The sequence below is a fragment of the Geotrypetes seraphini genome, chromosome 8, assembly GCF_902459505.1.
Source record: "Geotrypetes seraphini chromosome 8, aGeoSer1.1, whole genome shotgun sequence".
Classification (NCBI taxonomy): Eukaryota; Metazoa; Chordata; class Amphibia; order Gymnophiona; family Dermophiidae; genus Geotrypetes; species Geotrypetes seraphini.
Genome location: NC_047091.1, coordinates 139,070,019 through 139,085,534, shown reverse-complemented (window position 1 = coordinate 139,085,534; position 15,516 = coordinate 139,070,019). Strand labels below are relative to the sequence as shown.

At 38.2% G+C, this 15,516-nt stretch overlaps 1 protein-coding gene across 2 annotated transcripts in view; it reads left to right on the top strand.

The window, feature by feature from the left end:
• Positions 1-15,516, top strand: part of CHFR (checkpoint with forkhead and ring finger domains) — a 55,025-nt gene that overhangs the window by 24,470 nt on the left and 15,039 nt on the right. For both annotated transcript variants that reach the window (XM_033954925.1, XM_033954924.1), the window contains exons 12-13: positions 13,224-13,343; positions 14,506-14,589. In XM_033954925.1, the coding sequence (XP_033810816.1) occupies positions 13,224-13,343; positions 14,506-14,589 (204 nt within the window). The remainder of the gene's footprint in view (positions 1-13,223; positions 13,344-14,505; positions 14,590-15,516) is intronic.

Below are 15,516 nucleotides of genomic sequence, written 5' to 3'. Positions count from 1 at the left end.
GAAGGCTGCAAAGCAGCGTGTTTAGAGTGCTGGAGTCGGGACGTTTGTCGGGACCGCGGGAAGGGAAGGGGCGGCAAGGGACTAAGGGAGCCGGCCAGACTGCGGGGATGGTGCGTGGTAGCCTCAACAGCGTGTAGGCAGGCGGCGCGTGAAGGAGTTTGAACAGGTGGTGGCAGTTTCGCTGGAGTTTGAGCGTTGGTGGCAGTTTCGCTCAGAGGAATGGCTGGAGGGTATGGTGCCGGTGCTGCAGGTGTCCCATGCAGATAAAAATTCTCAAAGAAGGGGGAGAGGGAAAGGGGGCTGCTTTGGGGGAGGGGTGTGCTGGGAGGCAGACAGCTTTGCTTGGGGAGGGAAGACAGAAGGGGGGCCATGGAGAGACAGTCAGGGAGGAACTGGAGGGGGAGAGGGAAAGGGGGCTGCTTTGGGGGAGGGGTGTGCTGGGAGGCAGACAGCTTTGCTTGGGGAGGGAAGACAGAAGGGGGGCCATGGAGAGACAGTCAGGGAGGAACTGGAGGGGGAGAGGGAAAGGGGGCTGCTTTGGGGGAGGGGTGTGTTGGGAGGCAAACAGCTTTGCTTGGGGGAGGGGAGACAGAAGGTGGCCACGGAGAGACAATCGGAGGAACTGGAGGGGGAGAGGGAAAGGGGGCTGCTTTCTAGCACCCGTTAATGTAACGGGCTTTAACACTAGTGTCCAAACCTTTCTTAAAACCAACTAAGCTTGGATACTCTCTTTTTTGCTCATATTAAGGTGCTAGACAGTCCCAATGATGTGGACTAGGTCAGTAGCAATGTTTTATTTTTAATTAATTTCTTTTGTTATTCTGATATGCCTGAATTTTGTTATATATGTAACAAATCGAAATAAAGTTATTAAAAAAAAAACTCAGCTACGCTATCCACTCTTACCACAACCACTGGCAATGTGTTCCAGAGCTTAACTATTCTCTGAGTGAAAAAATACTTCCTCCTATTGGTTTAAAAAGTATTTCCCGAAGCGAATGAGGCTTTAATCACGTTGATATTGAAGCCTGGCAAAGACAGTTCTGCTCTCGAGTCCTATCGCCCAATTTCTTTGCTGAATGTAGACATCAAAATTCTGTCCAAAATCTTAGCTAATAGATTAGCGACCCTTCTCCCCGATGTGATTGCATCCAAACAAGTCGACTTTGTACAGAGTAGACAAGCAGTACACAATGTACGTAAAGCATTGATAGTCTTAGCGCACACGCAATTCCATCACACTCCTATGCTTCTACTCAGTTTGGATGCGGCACAGGCATTCGATCAGGTCAATTGGACGTACCTCTTTGAAGTACTAAATTGTCTGGGGATATCTGGCTGGTTCGCCTCGGCATTACGCACTTTATATTCCACTCCAACAGCAAGACTACTTGTCAATGACATTATTACTGACCCAATACCTATTGAGAGGGGAACGCGACAGGGCTGTCCCCTGTCACCCCTCTTATTTCTATTGTACCTCGAACCCTTTCTTCGCACAGTGTCTCAGGACCCCGACATAGTGGGTGTGGACTTCGGGACTCATTCACTCAAAGTGTTGGCCTTTGCAGATGACCTATTATTTTTGCTAACTGACCCCGCTCACTCTGTTCGATATTTATTGCAAGCGCTTGACGAATTCAAATTTTATTCGGGATTTACGTTGAACTACCAGAAATCTATGGCCCTAGCTAGCCCCATGACACTACAACAGACATGGAGTGGTCACTTCCCACTCTGAAGTCTGAGTGGGCTCAGACTTCAATTCGCTATTTGGGGGTACAGATCCCCCGAGACCTTACGACCCTGTACTCCAGCAATATCACCCCATTGCTTCAAGACACCTCACAACATCTACAGAATTGGTTCACTTTTCCCTTATCGGTGGCGGGCTGGGTAGCCCTTTTTAATATGGTGCTCTTTCCCAAATGGTTATATCGTTTTCAGGTTTTACCTCTGCTGCTGTCCCATGCCCATAACATTCGTTTAACGAAAGAGCTACAGCGTTTTCTATGGGGTGGTAAGCGACCACGTATGCCCTTGCTACGGATGTGTCTGCCCAAGGATAGGGGGGGCTATGGTTTATTAAATGTACGTTGGTATGCTATGGCTTGTCAGATGAGACATATTAATGATTGGTTTAGAGAAACATCTGATTTTTCTGCTACACCACTGGAGTTATCTTTGCTGGCTCCATTCCATGTGAGCTATTTTCTACATGTGGCGGATCCGAGGATGCGTCCTTTGGTGTCTCATTACCCCATTTTTACGCCGGCGAAAAGAACATGGAGATGGGTCTGTAAAACAGCCAAATTGTCTTCTAGGGTGTCTTTATATTTGCCTATACTGGGCAATGGAGCTTTCCAGCTGGGCATGCAAAATGCCACCTTTCTTAGGTGGCAAGCACAAGGTCTATGCTTTATTCAAAGGAATGGCCCAAAAAGAAATCAGAAAATTACAGATCATACAAAATACATCTATTAAATTAATTATGGGGGCCAAAAAGTTTGACCATGTAACCCCTTTATTACAAAAAGCACATTGGCTCCCGGTGGGACATCGAATATTATATAAGCTATCTTTACTCACCTTTAAATCGTTATTATCCAAAACTCCATCATTCATTTATAAAGTTCTTTTTTTTTTCCCATTATTTTTTATTTTCAAATTTTACATAAAGTATACAAAATATTAAATTACAATTGATAAATACATAGTATCACTTTTATATCTAATACATTATTTATCTAAGTTTGATTTTCCCCCTCACCCTCCCCCCACCCTTTTATTACTTTAATATAATATTTTTAATTTTCAAATTTTACATAAAGTGTACAAAATTTTAAATTACAATTGATAAATACACAATATCATTTTTGTATCTTATACATCATATTCTAAATATATTTTTATCCCCTCTCCCTCCCCCCACCCTTTTATTATTTTTCATTCATACATATTGTATAACATATTATAACATATTATGTAGATATTATTTTCATTATCCCCCCTCTATGTGCGTCATAAAAAAGATACTTAAAAGAAGAAAAGAAGAAGAGAAATCTTAATATTTATTCATTGCAGTATTTTGTCAATGGCCCCCATATTTTTATGAATTTAGTGTATGTCCCTCTTTGTATTGCTATTGTTCTTTCCATTTTAAATATATGACATATTGTATTCCACCAAAATGTATAATTTAGGTTATTATAATTCTTCCAATTATTGGTTATATGTTGAATGGCAACCCCTGTCATTATTAATAAAAGCTTGTTATTTTCTGGTGAAATTTGACTATTTTTCCTCATCATCATTCCAAATAATACCGTATCATATGATATTGCTATATGATTTTCCATTAATTTATTAATTTGTGGCCAAATTGAATTCCAAAAAGTTTTAATGTAGGGACAATGATAAAGTAAGTGATCTAATGTCCCTGGTTCCAGATTACAGTGCCAGCATTTATTAGACTTAGAACTGTCTAATTTTTGCAAACGTGTAGGGGTCCAAAAAGCTCTATGTAATAAAAAGAACCAAGTTTGTCTCATAGATGCTGACATTGTACATCTCATTCTCCAAGACCAAATTAGTGGCCATTGAGATGCATTAATTTGATGCTTAATCTCAATGCTCCAAATATCTCTTAGACCATTTTTTGGTTTTTTATTTAAATATCCAGATATTAATTTATACCACAATGCGGCTTGATGTCCTAGGAAGTCTGCTTGAAAACATAAGAACTTTAAACTATATTGATTATTTAATGTTTTCCATTCAGGGAACCCAACCTGAATGGCCTGCTTCAATTGCAACCATTTAAAACTTTGTGTTTTATTAAGACCAAATCTATGTTGCAATTGTGAAAAATCCAGCAGTTTACCTTCTGAAATAACATCGTCTAGAGATCTAATGCCTGCAATAATCCAGTTCTTCCAAAGGATTTGAGCTCCGCCAATTTTGATCTTGGAGTTTATCCATATAGATTGATTAGTTGATTTGTTTATTGGGATAGGTGTTAATTTATCAATAAATCTCAACGTCTTCCAAGTATCCATTAATATTTTATTTTCTCTGTATCTTTTAGGTATGTTAATACTTGGTAGATGAACTAAATTTAGGGGAAACATAAGGCGCCATTCTAAATATAACCAATCCGGTGCATTATCCATAAGTTCTGGGAGGATCCAATACATACCCTGACGTAGAATATAGGCTTGATGGTACCTATAGAAATTTGGAAAATTTACCCCTCCCTCCTTAATTGATTTTTGCAAGGTTACTAAAGCTATTCTAGGTGTTTTACCAAGCCAAAGAAATTTTGTTAAAATGCTATTGAGCTTTTTATAAAAGGACCCCTGAAAATAAATAGGTATCATACTCATTTGGTAGCAAATTACAGGTAATATCATCATTTTAATAGTTTGAACTCTTCCCCACCAAGAAATATGTAATGGGTTCCATTGTTTACATAACTCCGTAACTTTTTTTAATACATATTTTTCATTCTCTTTTACAGTATCTTCAATTGTATTTTTAACTTGAATGCCAAGATATTTAAATCCTTCTTCTTTCCATATGAATGGAAAAGTATCAAATAATCCTTTTACACAATGAACATTCAAGGGTATAATTTCAGATTTATTCCAATTAATTTTATAACCTGAAAATTTACCAAACTTATCAATTAATTCCAATAAAGAAGATAAGGTTGACTCTGGATTTCTCAAATAAAGCAAAATATCGTCAGCATAAGCCGAAATTTTATATTCCATATCTGAATATGGAATACCTTGTATCTCCCTCGTTTGCTGTATTGCTAACAATAAGGGTTCTAATACAACATCAAATAACAAAGGAGATAAAGGACAACCTTGTCTAACTCCCCTCTGCAATTGAAAACCATCAGATATCTTATTATTAATATTTAGTCTTGCAATCGGGAAGCTATACAATGTTTTTACCATTTGTATAAATCCAGAACCTATACCAAACCATTCTAAAGCCTGATACATAAAATTCCATTCTACCCTATCAAATGCTTTTTCAGCATCTAATGAAACTGTAAAAGCCGGTTCATCCATTTTTTTTGATAAGTTTAACATGTGAAACAATAGTCTAGAGTTATTAGAGGAATGTCTTTTAGCAACGAAACCCGTTTGATGCATATCTATAATATGTGGGAGAGCTTTGGCTAATCTCAAAGCCAAAATTTTCGCCAAAAGTTTATTATCAACATTTATCAAAGATATAGGCCTGTAGTTTGAAACCAAAGTATGATCTTTATTTGGCTTAGGCAAAACAATTATTATTGATTCAGCCATAGTACCTTTAATATTACCTTTTATAAGTTGTGTCTGATATAAATTTAGTAAATGTGGGGAAAGGATATTTTGAAATGTTTTATAAAATTCTACTGTATAACCATCACCACCTGGAGCGGATCCAACTCTAAGAGATCTCAATGCTGTTTCTAATTCTTTTAATGATATAGGTTCATCTAAACTCCGTTTTATATGATCAGGAACCTTAGGTCCATTAATTAAATCTAAAAAATTTTTCCCATCTTTTTGTCTCTCCAAACAAGGCTCGGAAGAATACAGGTCCTTATAAAATTTTAAAAATTGTTTTAATATTATATTTGTTTGATTTGTTATTACACCATTATCATCTTTTATTACATTAATATTAGTTCTTCTTTTTTTTGCTTTAAGATAATTTGCCAATAATCTCCCCGCCTTATTAGAATTTCCATAATACATTGTTTGCTTGGAAAACAAATCTCTTCTTATCATTTTTGAAGTTAATTCATTATATTTACCTTTTGCTTTCAAAAGAGCTTGCAAAACTTCATTTTCCCAATTACTTACCAATTTAGCTTCTAATATTTTTATTTCTTTTTCTAATTCTATATATTGTATTTTAATCTGTTTCCTAATAAAAGCTGAATATGATATAATATTACCCCTCATAGTTGCTTTATATGCATCCCATACATTCTCTATAGATGTATCCTCCACTAAATTTATTTGAAAGAAATCGTTAATTTGTATTTTAAAATTTTCCAAAAATTTGTCATCCACAAGCAATGCATTATCAAATCTCCAAAGAGGTCTACCATTCTCTAATTGATCTAATTGTAATTCTATCCATACTCCCGCATGATCCGAAATAATAATAGGATCTATGGAAGCTTTAATCACCTGTTGCACTTTATTTGTTGAGACAAAAATATAATCTATTCTTGAAAATGATTTATGAACCTGTGAACAAAATGAAAATTCCCGATCATTAAAATGAAGAATACGCCATATATCTTTCAAATCACATGATTGAACCAAATTATCTAAACCTAAAGATTTTATACTTTTACCTGGTTTTTTATCCAATAATGGATCCATTACAGCATTAAAATCTCCAGCCACCACTAAATTAGAAGCAGCCAGTGGTAATAACATATTCTGTAATTTTTTAAAAAATTCTGATTGATTCGAATTAGGGGCATATATATTAAACAACGTCAGGGTATCATTTCCCATACCTATTTCAATATGTATCCATCTTCCATGTGGATCTGAATTTTTTACCTTAATCTTGGCCATACATTTTTTATTTATAAGAATTGCTACCCCTGCTTTTTTACCCTCTGCTGGAGCAAAAAAACATTCCTTTACCCACCCACCCGATAGTTTCTGTGATTCCTTTATATTAAGATGGGTCTCCTGCAGACAGTAAATATCCGCATTTTGCTTTTTTAAAAATGTTAATACTTTTTCCCTTTTTATTACGTGATTCAGGCCATTGACATTAATAGAATATATCTTAAAAGACATTATACATTTTAATACTTCTCATTATAATCTTTTTCTCCTCTTCTTTCATATTTAGAATCCAAAAAATGTTTTTCATGACACACATATTTACCCCTAAAGTATATAATCCCTTGTTTATTTTTTCCTTAATCATTTTAGTAAATACTCTCCTTTTCCCTCCCTTTCCCACCCTATACAATGGCTGCTTAAGGATACACATTGGAATTGTAACCCAAACATTCTCCTCCCCCCTAGGCAATCAATATTCAATCAAATTCCCCTTCTATCTATCTATATTAACCTTTAATATCTTTAGTCATGTTTTCATAACATTTCATTAATGTATCTTTATCCATTTAACATTTTTTAATTTATATTTCCTTAGTATTATTATTTACATCATAAAATTTTATCTTAAACATATATTTAGTATGTTATTAATGTTTTTCCTATATCTTGCTCTTTCTTTCTTATAAGTTTTTATTATCTTTTCTTTATATCATTTTTCTTTCTTCAGATATTTCAATATTTCATACTTTTATAATTTTTCATAAAGTCATCAAAACCCATCTTAATGTTTTATGTTAAAATATCATAGGTTCTGGTTTAGAAAGAAAAGCTTTCAGTTTTTCTGGATCCTCGAAATACAAGGATTTATCTCCAGATGATACTCTCATTTTCGCCGGATAATATAGACCGTATTTAAAACCTTTTTCTTTTAGTTGAGGTCTCATATCTAGTAGTCTCTTTCTTTTATTTGCTGTATTTTTAGCAAAGTCCGGCAAAAACCAAATTCTGGATCCTTTATAATTAAGATTTTTGTCTTTCTTTGCAGCATTTAATATTTCTAATGCTTGTTGATATCTGAGCATTTTGAAGATTAGTGGTCTTGGCCTGCCTTTATTTTCTACATTTTTAACTGGAATCCTATGCGCCCTTTCTATTTCTAGTGGTTGTTTCAAGTCCAGTTGTAATATTTTTGGAATTAAATTTTCTAGAAAAAGAATAGCATTTTTTCCCTCTAAATTTTCTTGTATTCCAAAAAGTTTAATGTTTTTCCTTCTTCCTCGATTCTCATAGTCTTCCAGTTGATCTTTCAATTTTTTCAATTCCAGACTATCATTTTTGCATCTGTTTGTTTCGCTTTCTATGACCTCCATTTTAGATTCTAATTCAGTTGTTCTTTTGTTATTACTTTCCATTTGTCTGTGAATGTTTAATATTTCTTCCTTCATTTCAGACATATTGGTTACAGTTTCCTTAAGCATTTGTTTAATTTGTCTTAGTTCTTCCATAACTTCTGCTTTACTCAATATGTCAGGTTCTTCAGCAGGAAGTGGGATCTTGCTTGGTGTTATTTGATCTTGTTTTTGTCTTTTTGCTGACGTGCCAGCCTCATTTTTGTTTTGTCTGGTAGTTGCCATTTTGTTGTTTTCCGTGGAGTTTACTTTTTTCACAGATGTTAGATGACACAAAAACCTCTTTAAGTTACTATTCCAGTAATTTTGTCTTTAATATCTTACTTGTCCACAATCTTTATAATCAATGACTCGTCTTCAATGCTATGTTGTTGAGGAAATAGCAAACTTTTTTGGATCTCTTCTTTCAGGGTTCCTGTCCAGCTCTTTACCCTCTTCAAAAATGGCAGAGGAGGTCTATTTCAAACTGCCTTAATTTCAGACTGACAGACACTGTCCTCTCAGCATTTGAGAATTAAAGGCACTTTTTTTTCCCTCTGTTTTGCCAGTGAGGAAATATCAAATTTTCTTTATTCCCTCAGAACCTTTTTTTCTTTTTTAATTTTGTCAGGTGTGAAGTGGTATCAATTGCCACAGTTTTTGCCAATTTTATTCTCCACAGTATTTCTTTGATGTTCTTCAGCACATATTGTGCCTTATCAGCTTTCTCTGGACGCCAAGCCGTTTCAGCACAGAAACCATCAGCCACACTGTCAGCAACTTACTCAAATTATAATCGACAGACCTTTATTTTCCTCTCCTTTTTTCAGGGTTCCGTTCCAGGCTCTAAGGAACAAGTCTGCCTTCCACAGTGATCTTCAAGCCCTTCAGTCATCTGCTTTTTTATTTTTGCCGTTTCAGCTCTCAAAAAAAAACCGGCGATTTTTCCCTTTGACTCCTTTCTCTCATGCCATGTAGCCACTTAAACTTTTGCCGTTTTATTAAAAGTCACTGACTTTTCGCCCTCAGGGTCCCAGTTCCGCGTTGATCAGAGAGGGCTGCTTCAAACCGCCGCAGGTTTTAAAAATCCGTTGACAGCGGTTCCACATCAAGATTCCTCCTCAACTTTATCCACTTTTCAGTCTCCCTCTCTCAACACCATGCTCCTAGCTAGCACCAAGCCATCCTCATTCACCTTGTAAAATCAATTTGCTGATTCTTTCCTCGTCGTCTATCAAAGGAAAAACTATTAACAGTCAGTGCCTTGTCGCAAAACAAAACCGTCGAAAGGGAGACAAACCTCCTGACTTTCCTTCACTAGATCTCAATTTATCGGCAGCCCCTTTTCTTTTTTTTTGGTGATCTTAAGTTTATTCAACCTTCCCTTCTTCGTCTGCTCTCGACACCGTTCTCTCCAGCGTTGAGGAGAAAGGCGCCTCTCAATTCTCTCCCGTCTTTCTCTCTCTGGCCTCGTCGGAAGAGAGAAACATCAATCCTTCATAATTTTACTAATAGAAGGTAATTATTTAAGTGAAAATTTAATAGAAAGAGGATATATTTTAATAATTTTTGCCTAGTTAAGGAAGAGCGTTGCGATCACACGTCCATTCGTGTTCGCGTTAAGCCACGCCCCTCTTATTTTATGTACACCTCTCAAAAAACTTTACGATCTAATCAACAACTTTTATTGGTCATTCCCTCTCTCAAAATCATAAATACCAGAAGACAGTATATTTTCTCTGTCACAGCCCCGCAAACATGGAACTCTCTCCCACTGTATTTAAGGGAGGAGAAAAACCTCGATAAATTCAAAAGCCAGCTTAAGAGTTTTCTTTTTAAAGATGCTTTCAATTCTTAATTGAAATGCCAATTACTCTTTACAACTCCCTTTCACTTCAGTCAGCTATATATATTTTGTTTTCCCATCCATTCTGTGTTTTTACCATTATCGATCCCTCCTTTCCTATTATAAATTGTATTTCTTCCCCCTCTATCCCAATGTTTCCTGTCCATATTTGTCTAGTTTTTTTTTAATGATTTTTAGATTTTTATTATATTATTGTTAATTTTATCATGTATTTTCTGTAAATGTAAATCGCTTAGTAGTTATGATAGGCGATTAATCAAATAATGAATAAAACTTGAAACTTGAAAACTTGTCTACAATATCTTTTTCACCTGTTTTCGGAGGAGGGGAGCCTGGTCACATTTGCCGAGCTGCAACGAACTTTTGACCTACAGGCTAATGATCTCTTCGCCTATTACTAGATCTGTCACTATGTTCAGTCCCTCCCAGTGGCTGCCCTTACTGACGTCTGCAGGGAGGCGCTTTCGGAACTCTTCAGCCTTTCAGCCCAACAGAGGATTCCTCTACAATTTCATATTGTGGGGATCCGGGATTGCCAACCAAGTACGAATCTGGATATATTAGCGACAGCGTGGGCTGAGGACTTGCATTGCCAGTTGACTGCTCAACAGTTACAACGGGTCCTGAAAAACATTCAGAAGGTGTTACCCAATATTACTCACTGGGAAATGCAGCCCGGATGGGGATTACTGCGTCGCATTCTTGCCCGAAATGCAATCAGGCTCGCGCATCTTTGAGTCACATGTTTTGGGCCTGCCCTGCAATCCAACAGTTTTGGAGACATCTTGGCCTATATACCACATCGCTTTGGGGAAGGCGATGGCTTCCGCAACCGAGGGCGTTATTTGGATTTTATAATATAGCCTCACCCAAACCCAGGGGAATGTCAGCATTTATCTCCAGAGCCCTTTTGATGGGAAAAAAAGCCATCCTCACCAACTGGCTCTCCCGTGATCCCCTGTCATATGGAGATCCATAATGATAGTGCACGCAACACTGGAGAGACGCATGGTGGGAGACTTGACTCTTGGCCCAGGTCGCAAATTTTGTCAGGTGTGGGAGCACTTCTGGCAGGACCTCACACTGCGTGCTCGCAGTAGACTTTTGAATCTTTAAGATTTTATTCCCACTCTCAGCTGTTGGACTGGCCATGGATTCTTGGGGAGGGGAGGGGAGGGGGGGGTTGGGAGGGGAACTGATTATATTGTTGAAAATGTTATTTCCTGAATGGTACTACTGTTTGTATTTGCTTCTTACTGCTGAAATAATAAAAATCATTTAAACATAAAAAGTATTTCCCTGTAACTTCGAGTGTCCCCTTGTCTTTGTAATTTTGGACACAGAATGAAAAATCAATCCACTTGTACCCATTCTACTCCACTCTTTTCCAAGCTGAAGAGCCCTAACCTTTTTAGTATTTCCTCATAGGGGTGAGAGAGAGAAATCCTGCTTATGGTGGAGGGAAGGGAGACATGCATGGAGAAGAGAGAGGGAAAAATTTTGGACTTAGGGTGTGGAGCAGGGAGAGATGGTAAAGGGGGAGAGAAAAAGAAATGTTGCACATGATAATGGAGGGGAGGAAGGGAGAGATGCTGCATGGAGGGAAATAGAGAGTGTTGACCCAGGGTACAAGACAGGGAGAGAGAGAGAGAGATGGTAGACAGTGGAAACGAAACAGAAATGTTGGATCTGGCAGTGGAAGGGAAGGTACAGAGCTGGAAGATGGATGGTGATCATGGACAAGGAAGGAGACCCTGGCAAGTGAGTTAACAGAAGACAAACAGAAACCAGAGCCTGGGACCAACAAGATTTGAATAATAAAGTGACCAGGAAACAAAAGGTAGAATAATAATTTTATTTTCTATTTTGTGATTACAGTATGTCAGATTTGAAATATATATCCTGCTAGAGCTGGTGTTAGACAGTGCTGGGGAGGGGGAGGGTGGGTGAACAGGCTATAGAATAAACCTGCCAGGACATTTGAAAAAAAGCATGATTGGGCCATTGATAGCATAATGTATTGTAATGATTAGACACCTTTTTGCATAAAACGTATGTTATAGTAATGGAATGGGGGGAGATATATAGTTATACTATTGGGTTTTTTCCATATATTTTTGAATATATGTATAATATACTTGATTTATATTATTTCTGGAAAGGGAGGGTGGGGGAGGGATTTATATTTATGTTTTATGAGGATAATAGTATGAATTTTCAAGTGATCTGTTTGATTTATTTGATATAATATTATACACTTGTTATAAGATGGAAAAATGAATAAAGATATGGAAAAAAAGCCTGATTGGGAAGGAAAAGCAAATCGAATCGAAAAATCAATTTCAATAGGTCAAATCAAATCAAAATATTTTCTGCTGAATCAGGCAGCCCTAGTTTCATCTGTTTCTTTGGATTTCCAGTTCAATCAGGATCAGCTTTTATTGGGTTTATGGAATCCTGAGCTTTTGTTCACAACTATTGGCTGGTTTCCCCCTATTTATTATCCTCCACACATGCATAGTCTAGCCCCAGACTGTAGCTTCCTCCACATCCTGGTGTGCATTTACCAAGATGATAAAGGGGATGGAACTCCTCTCTTGTGAGGAAAGACTAAAAAGGTTAGGGTTCTTCAGCTTGGAAAAGAGACGGCTGAGGGGAGATATGATTGAAGTCTACAAAATCCTGAGTGAAGTAGAACGGGTACAAGTGGATCGATTTTTTTCATGCCATCAAAAATGACCAAGACTAGGGGACATTCAATGAAGTTACAGGGAAATACTTTTAAAACCAATAGGAGGAAATATGGTTTCACTCAGAGAATAGTTAAGCTATGGAACGCATTGCCAGAGGTTGTGGTAAGGGCGGATAGCATAGCTGGTTTTAAGAAAGGTTTGGACAGTTTCCTGGAGGAAAAGTCCATAGTCTGTTATTGAGAAAGACATGGGAGAAGCCACTGCTTGCCCTGGATCGGTAGCATGTTATGTTGCTACTCTTTGGGTTTTGGCCAGGTACTAGTGACCTGGATTGGCCACCGTGAGGACGGGCTACTAGGATTGATAGACCACTGTTCAGACCCAATAAGGCTATTTTCATGTTCTTATGACTGGCTAGAAGGTATTGCCATTGTATAACATTGTCCTACATCATCCCAGAAAATTGAATTGGGTTTTCTGCTGCTGAGCCATTGGGTTGACTCAAAATGCAGGAACGTCAAGAGTAGAGTGAATGATGAGATTTCTCGCATCACTAAAGGGGGGGGTATCTGTGGATAGGTTTTAATTCTGCATGTTTCTACACTATTGTACTCGTAAAAATACTAGAATATAGTAACATCAATGTGAAAGTAACACTGTGTCTTTAATCCAGGTATCCAGGAATACACATGCCCATCTCATTGGAGTCATGTGATGTGCACGTGTTGCTTTCAACCAATGCCAGATCGGAGAGCAGAACGGGAGCGTTGCCCACAAATTCCTCCCCAGCAATGTGAGCAATTACCCGCTTTGAAATCAGTCAGGATAATTGAAAACACTTTATCCCAAAGCAGCAGGCATGCCTAAACGTGTAGTAGATTATTTATTTGTAAAGGTCATGTGGATCCTCTGTTTTGTGCGGCTCGTCACTTCCATTGTAAGGGCGACGACAGGAACCGCAAGGCAGAAATCCCTCAGAGTGGATGTTCAAATGGTACTCATACCTTCAGAGAGATCTGCCTTTCTGAGTATAGTAAAAGGAGAGTTGACTGAACTTCAGTATAGTCTTTTTAGGATTGCGTATTGAGAGTTGAAAGGAGGTGCTTATGTTTTCTAAGCAGTATATAGGTTTGTTCTTTTGCTCACTGCCAGTGACGTAGTAAGGGTGAATAGTGCCCCTCCCCCACCCCTGCCATGCCCCCTTCCCTTTCTCCGTACCTTTTTAACTTCTCCGGCGTGAGCAGCACGCCCACGTCGGTGTCAGCTCGCCCTTTGACGAGTCCCAGAAGTGACGTCGGAGAGAGCGTGCCGATGCTGACGTGAGCAGCAACCTTGCACCAGGGAAGTTAAAAAAAAAAAAAAAAAAGGTATGGGGGAGGGCAAGAGGAGGAGAGGTACCATGTCCTTAGGAAGACTGCACCCAGGGCAGACTGCCCCTGCATCCCCCTTGCTTCGCCACTGCTGGTAGTGTGAAGCCCACTGGAATGTAAAGTGTAGGACATACACAGTCTGCTGTGATGGTTCTAATGCCTTGTTCCAAGTCTTGCTGCCTGTAATCTCACAGTAAGAGGAGAAACTTAGACATTCTTTCTTTGAATTTAGATTTCTCCCGGTTCATAAATTTCAGTCCTCCTGTCCTCTGACACAGCGTGACATTGGACAAGCCTTTATTGCAGCATGAGGAATAATTTACCCTTTTGTCATTAAGGTTCATCTTTTTCTTTCCTTGCCCATTTGGAAGCCTGTCATTTGGGCCAGGCACCAGAAATGCACTGCCAGGAGTGGCTACCTGTGCGTTTTTTTTATGCATTCACTTATAAAACATTTGAAAGGGTCTCTGTAAATTCAAATGACAATCTTCATGTTCTATATTAATCCCTTCTGTATTCATATTCAAATGCTTTATGAGCATTACTGACTACATGTGTTCCTTTATGTTCCTTCTGTGTTCACAGGCACTGTGTGTTTCCAGTTCTTTTGTCACATGTACTGGGGTTGTACTGGAATGGGGTGTATCGGTTGCCTGGCATCATTCTGTGGTATGGTACACCAGTCTGTTTCCTAGTTTCTTTACTGCCTTTCCTAACTTTACTGACTTTCCTAACTCATTCAGTGGGTTTAACTAATAATCTTTGGGTTAATAATAATAATCTTTCTCCTCTATGACCAACTCCAGACTCTGTCACCGTCTGCCTGGAACAAACTGCCTGGCTCAGTACGTCAAACTCTTGTTTCTGGCAGTTCTGTCGGAGTTCACAGCGTGCAGCACACCACGCTAATTGGTTCATGTTGATCTCTTATTGTCCATATTTGCTTTTTACATTCATTTCACAAACATTAGGACCTCTGAGGAAAACGTATTATGTTGAAACACGGACCGTATTGGGTCCAACTTATCTAGCGCAGTGTTTTTCAAGTCGGTCCTGGAGTACCCCCTTGCCAGTCAAGTTTTCAGGATAGCCTCAATCAATAGGCATGAAATAAATTTGCATATAATGGAGGCAGTGCATGCAAATCAAGTTTATGCATATTTATGCATATTCATTGTGGTTATTTGAGGCTGTACAATGCAGCCACAAAACAATAAAAAAATCATTCGCAGTCATGAGAAACCTGAGGCAAGTCAGAAAATTCTTCGACAGAAAACAGTTCCAACTCTTGGTACAATCCCTAATTCTAGGTCTAATAGACTACTGCAACATACTATATCTCCCATGCACAGCAACCATGATAAAACAACTACAAACAATACAAAACACAGCCCTAAAACTGATCTACTCACTGAAGAAATTCGACCGCATCACAGAGGCATACCACGACTCACATTGGCTCCCAATAAAAGCGAGAATATACTTCAAATTTTACTGCCTACTATTTAAAGCAATAAATGGAGACAGCCCAGCATATTGGAACAATCAACTAGTTCAATCCACCTCAACCAGACATAGGAAAACCCATGCACCATT